Source organism: Lontra canadensis, unplaced genomic scaffold (assembly GCF_010015895.1).
Source record: "Lontra canadensis isolate GAN:19392208 unplaced genomic scaffold, GSC_riverotter_1.0 scaffold20, whole genome shotgun sequence".
Taxonomy (NCBI): domain Eukaryota; kingdom Metazoa; phylum Chordata; class Mammalia; order Carnivora; family Mustelidae; genus Lontra; species Lontra canadensis.
Genome location: NW_022631014.1, coordinates 19,501,608 through 19,506,404, shown reverse-complemented (window position 1 = coordinate 19,506,404; position 4,797 = coordinate 19,501,608). Strand labels below are relative to the sequence as shown.

At 42.1% G+C, this 4,797-nt stretch overlaps 1 protein-coding gene across 1 annotated transcript; it reads left to right on the top strand.

The window, feature by feature from the left end:
* The first annotated feature begins 4,095 nt into the window (after positions 1 to 4,095).
* CUNH3orf35 (chromosome unknown C3orf35 homolog) lies at positions 4,096 to 4,439 on the top strand. The gene is given in 3 exon segments (XM_032861411.1): positions 4,096 to 4,305; positions 4,307 to 4,378; positions 4,380 to 4,439. Coding segments are annotated over 3 exon segments (342 nt in total).
* Positions 4,440 to 4,797: the final 358 nt, after the last annotated feature.

Sequence of the window (4,797 nt, the reverse complement as noted above, 5' to 3'; positions counted from 1 at the left end):
CTGCGTCCTCTTTCCAGTTTCTTGTGTGCCTTCCTGTTTCTTGCCTAACACATCTCACAGTCACTGAACCCTCCTAACGCTACCTTCAATTTGGGGGTTTTCACTTTTTCCCTTTCTGTTTTAACTTTATTTTTGAATATGTAAAGCGTAATCTGGTTCAAAGTCAAAACATTAAAAGGCATCCTTACAGGCGCCTCTCTGCCCTCCCTATATTCTTTACCCCATTTTCAGTGTTTCTTTTGGCAAAAATAAGCAAAAATATTCATTTCTCCCTTTTTCTTAAACAGAAGTTGGCATACTGTAATGCATTGTTCTGTATTTTGCTTTTTTTTTTCCATTTAACAATATATTCTGGAGATCATTCCAGTTCACAGAAAACACTTCCTCATTCTTAGTACAGCTGCATCAGAATTTCATTGTATGGATGTAATTTATTCAACCAGACCCCGACGGATGAACATTTGAGTTGTTCCCAGTCATTTGTTATTAAAAATGTGGCTGCAGTTACGACCTTGTGCATATGTCGTTTTGTGCTTTGGAAGGATATCTTCAGGGTAGGTTTCTGGGATGGTGTTTGGAGGAAGCCATCAGTAGAATCTGGGGAGTTGCTTGGGGTTTTGTGTCCTAGAGCAGCCCCCAGGGAGGGCATATTCTCCAATACCCTAATTTAGATCTGGCCAAGGAGAGGAGTAGAGAAAGAAGAATCTCCCACAACAGGGACCGAAAAAAAAAAAAAAATTCCCAGGGACCAGAACAGAGACCTAGTCACAGAGAACTCCCTACCTCCTGCCTGGGAGGCCCTTGCCTGGGCTGCTCATCAGAATTTCCAAATTGCTCCAGAGTAGCCCCTGCTCTGTGTCCTCTGTTCCCCTCTAGAACTGACCTCTTGGTGCTGTGGAGCTCAGCTGTGTCCTTACTGATTTTCTGCCTGCTGGATCTGTCCATTTCTGATAAGGGGGGTTGAAGTCTCCAACTACAATAGTGGTTTCATCTGTTTCTTTTGGTTTTCTGCAGTTAAATATGATATGCCTGGGTGTAGGGTTTGGGGCATTGATCCTGCTTGGTGTTCTCTGAGCTTCCTGGGTCTGTGCTTTCATATCTCTTATAAATTGGGGGGACATCTCAGTCCTTATTCCTTCAAATATTTCTTCTTTTCCTTCTTCTGCTGTTCACAGTATGCACATGCTGCACCTTTTTTACTGCCATGGTTCCTGGATATTCTGTTCCATTTTTCCCCGTCTTCGTTCTTTGGCTTTTCAGTTTGGGGAGTTTCCACGGACATAACTATAAGCTCAGAGGGTCTTTCCTAAGCCATGTCCTGTCTACTAAATGAACCCATCAGAAGCAGTCTTCATTTCCATTACAGTAATTTTGATCTCTGGCATTTAAAAAATATTTCTTAGAGCTTCCATCTCTCTAATTACCTTACCCACCTGTAGTTGTTTCCTGTCCACTTTTTCCACTGGAGCCTTTAACATAGTAATCAGAGTTATTTAAATCCCTGGTCTAGTCATTCCGACATCCCTGCCACATCTGAGTCTCATTCACCCTTTCTCTTCAAATTGTGTGATTTGCTTTTTAGTGTACTTTGTAATTTGTGTTGAAAGCCAGGCACATATTGCATGGTGGGTTCAGACAACTCATCTTTTTGGTTCGTAGGTCTCCGGATCAAGAGAAGCCTCAATACACCTGATACAGAGACAAGTCATCCCTAGATGGACTTTGAGTTTGATGTCATGATTGACTTCTTCTGCCTTGGGGAGAGGGTGAGTATATTTTGTCTGACTATTAGACTATCAGAAAGATAGACTGTGTGTTATTGGGTTTGTCCTCCCACCATTTTTAGCTCTCTACCACAGAGACACTTGGTAAATTGTACTCCTTCATCCTCCATGGTTGGTGGGTCACATGACCAGTTCTACACAGGAGTTGTGAGTAGAGCCCAAAAGCCCAGATCGGAACTTTTTCTTGATGCTGTGAGACCTTCCACAACTCTTTCTCTGCTTTCCATGACAACCAGCAATGTCTCCTCAGTTGGCTACCAAGTGAAGGTGGGTGGAGCAAGGTCCCTTCTAACCTGCAACGGGCATGTAGTTTCAGTGGGCAAGAAGTCTCTAAGCCATGATGATCTGGGGTTATTCATTAACTTAGATACCACAGCTTGACCTGATGATCCCCTTTTCAGGTCTTGACTCACATCACCTTTTCCTCCAGGCCTTCTTGGACATTGATATAAAATAGCAGCCCCACACCCATCCTGGTGTTCTCCCCTCTTCTATATATCTCTCGAACAACCATCTCCATCAAACGTTATAGAGTTTGCTCAGTTAATCTGTTTACTATGTGTCTCCCTCTGCCACCAGCATGTGAGTCCATGAAGGCAGGGATAGTCTGAGTCTGGGCTCCACTGAAAGTAGACCATGCGACAAGGGCTTCAATGCAAGTTGTTCATTTGGGAGGCGACTCCAAGGAGCCTAAAAGAGAGGGTTGGGGAAGAGAGACAAGGAAGGGGGAAAAACCAGTAAGGGATGCATTAATCTGCTCATTACTGCTCTGGCAACTGGGGCTCAATCTGTTTGAGATCTTCTGAGAAGCCCTGTTAAACAGCCCCAGAGATTTCCTACCTAGCGATAAAAACAAAAACAAAAACAAACAAAAAAAAACTAGAGTATTTGTCCCCAGCTCCTGTCCTTTATTGGCTTCCGGTTGCTCTGAGGACATCCAGGACATCCAGGCAGCCATGCACCAAGCTGAACAAGTTTCCAGGGCCAGAAAAAGTCTTCAGGGGGAGAAGCAGAGAGATGCACACAGTCCCCCTGAGGGGGAATGGTCCACCACCCATTGCAGGTCAAGGGGGTATGGGGTGGAGGGCAGGTGCGGGCATTGACCACAGGAATTTTTGTTTCTTTATTCCCTAATGTATCATCACCTAAATTTTTGCAATAGATGAATGTAATAGATGTATCTTTTGTAATAGACACTTGTGAGTGTATGCCCAGCACCCAGTTTTGTTTTTCTTATCAACTTCTTTTCTATTTTCCTTTGAGAAACCTATTCTCCCAATTTCTCAGCATGGGGCTTTGGTTGGGATTGTCCTCACCACTAGTTCCCAGGTATGGTCCACTCCCCTACCCCAAAGGCTTAATCCAGTCAACCGCTCTTACTTCTTTTGCTCTCCCCCACTACAGTCATCTGTTCAGGGACAGACACACACATCATTTGGGACTAGTGTGAGAGAGTAAATTAATTCCAGGGCTCGTTCTCTCTTTCTCTGAGTGATGTGGTGGGAAGGTGTGAGGTCCGGGACAACTGCAGCCATTTTGCCACCATGGGAAAGCCTGAAACTTCTGGGCTGACTTCATGAAGGCCAAAGAGAAAACCCATAAGAAAGCAGGGAGCAGAAGGAGAGAATCTGAGTCTCTGGAGACATCTTCTGGAGCTGCTGGATCAAGTCTCACTTGAAGCTAAGATTAAATCTAGGTTTTTAATTGACAGACCCAATAAAAAGTCCTTCATATATAAGTCAGTTTGAGGTGAATTTTATGTCACTTGTGACTGAAAGAATCCTGACTGAATCTATACTTGACTCACAGGCATGTTTTGAGATTTAAATAAAACAGCATTCTGGTGTGCCTAGCTGGTTCAGTATGTAGAGCATGTGACTCTTGATCTTGGGGTCATGAGTTCAAGCCCCGTGTTGGGTGTAGACATTACTTAAAAAAATAACATTTAGTAAAGCATAGAGTACAAATGATTTGCAATGAATTGTAACCAGTATTGTTTTTATGATATATTTATTTTTATAGTTATATGTACTTTTTATTCTATATCCTAACATTGGCTTGTTTCTATTTATCTTTTTGGTATTATTCAATGACTACCCCCAAAGTAGAGAGTCTGAGGGAAGGGGTGGACCAGCTCTGGCTCCTGAACACCAGCTTGAACCTCGATGAACAACACAGAGCCCACACAGTGCAGTTCTAATTCCTCTGACATCCCATTTTTATTCTTTGATGATATTTGTCTGTTTCCAGCTTACACATAAATGTTTCCAGTAAAGTGCTCCCAATGTCTTTTTCAGAAATCTGAATCCACATGAAAACAATGGCAACAAGAAAAAGGTGTAAACTTTCCAGAACAAGCCCAGAGTTTGAAAATGTGATAAAGAGGTTATTGTGTGTCCGAACTTTTCACACAAGAATTGGAGGAGATTTAACACCAGGAATAATAAACAGAGGAAGACCAGCTAATGCAGAGCAGATGGGCCTGCAAGGCAATGCTAAGTATTTCAACATCTTTCCCCTCGGACCTTTGGACTCAAGCGGACTGAATGCTAGTTTCTTTAGTTGAAAACAAAGTTAATGCAATTGGGGAATCCCATAAATATAGCTGGCTTGATTTCTGGGATAGTTAGTGGACTAAAGTTTTTAAGAACCTAGGATGTGGCAGGCCTTCAAAATTCACTTCTTAAATCCTGACCACAGCTCCGTTTTACAGAAAAGAAAACTGAGGCTCTGAAAGTGTAACTCAATTACTGAAGAGTATACAGCCAGTAAGAGAGTAAAGCCACGATCAGTCCTAGGTCTGTCTCTGCATATGCCATGTTTCTGCAAACTAGGGTAATAGGTGAGCAGGGAAAATGGTCAAGGTCAAAAAAATTTGAGAAATACTGAGATACATATATGTTTATTTATATATAATATCTCTTTATATAGAGACATATATGTATGCTGCCTGTTTATATATGATATATATATTTATATAACAGTCTTATTGAGGCATAATTGTTATATAATA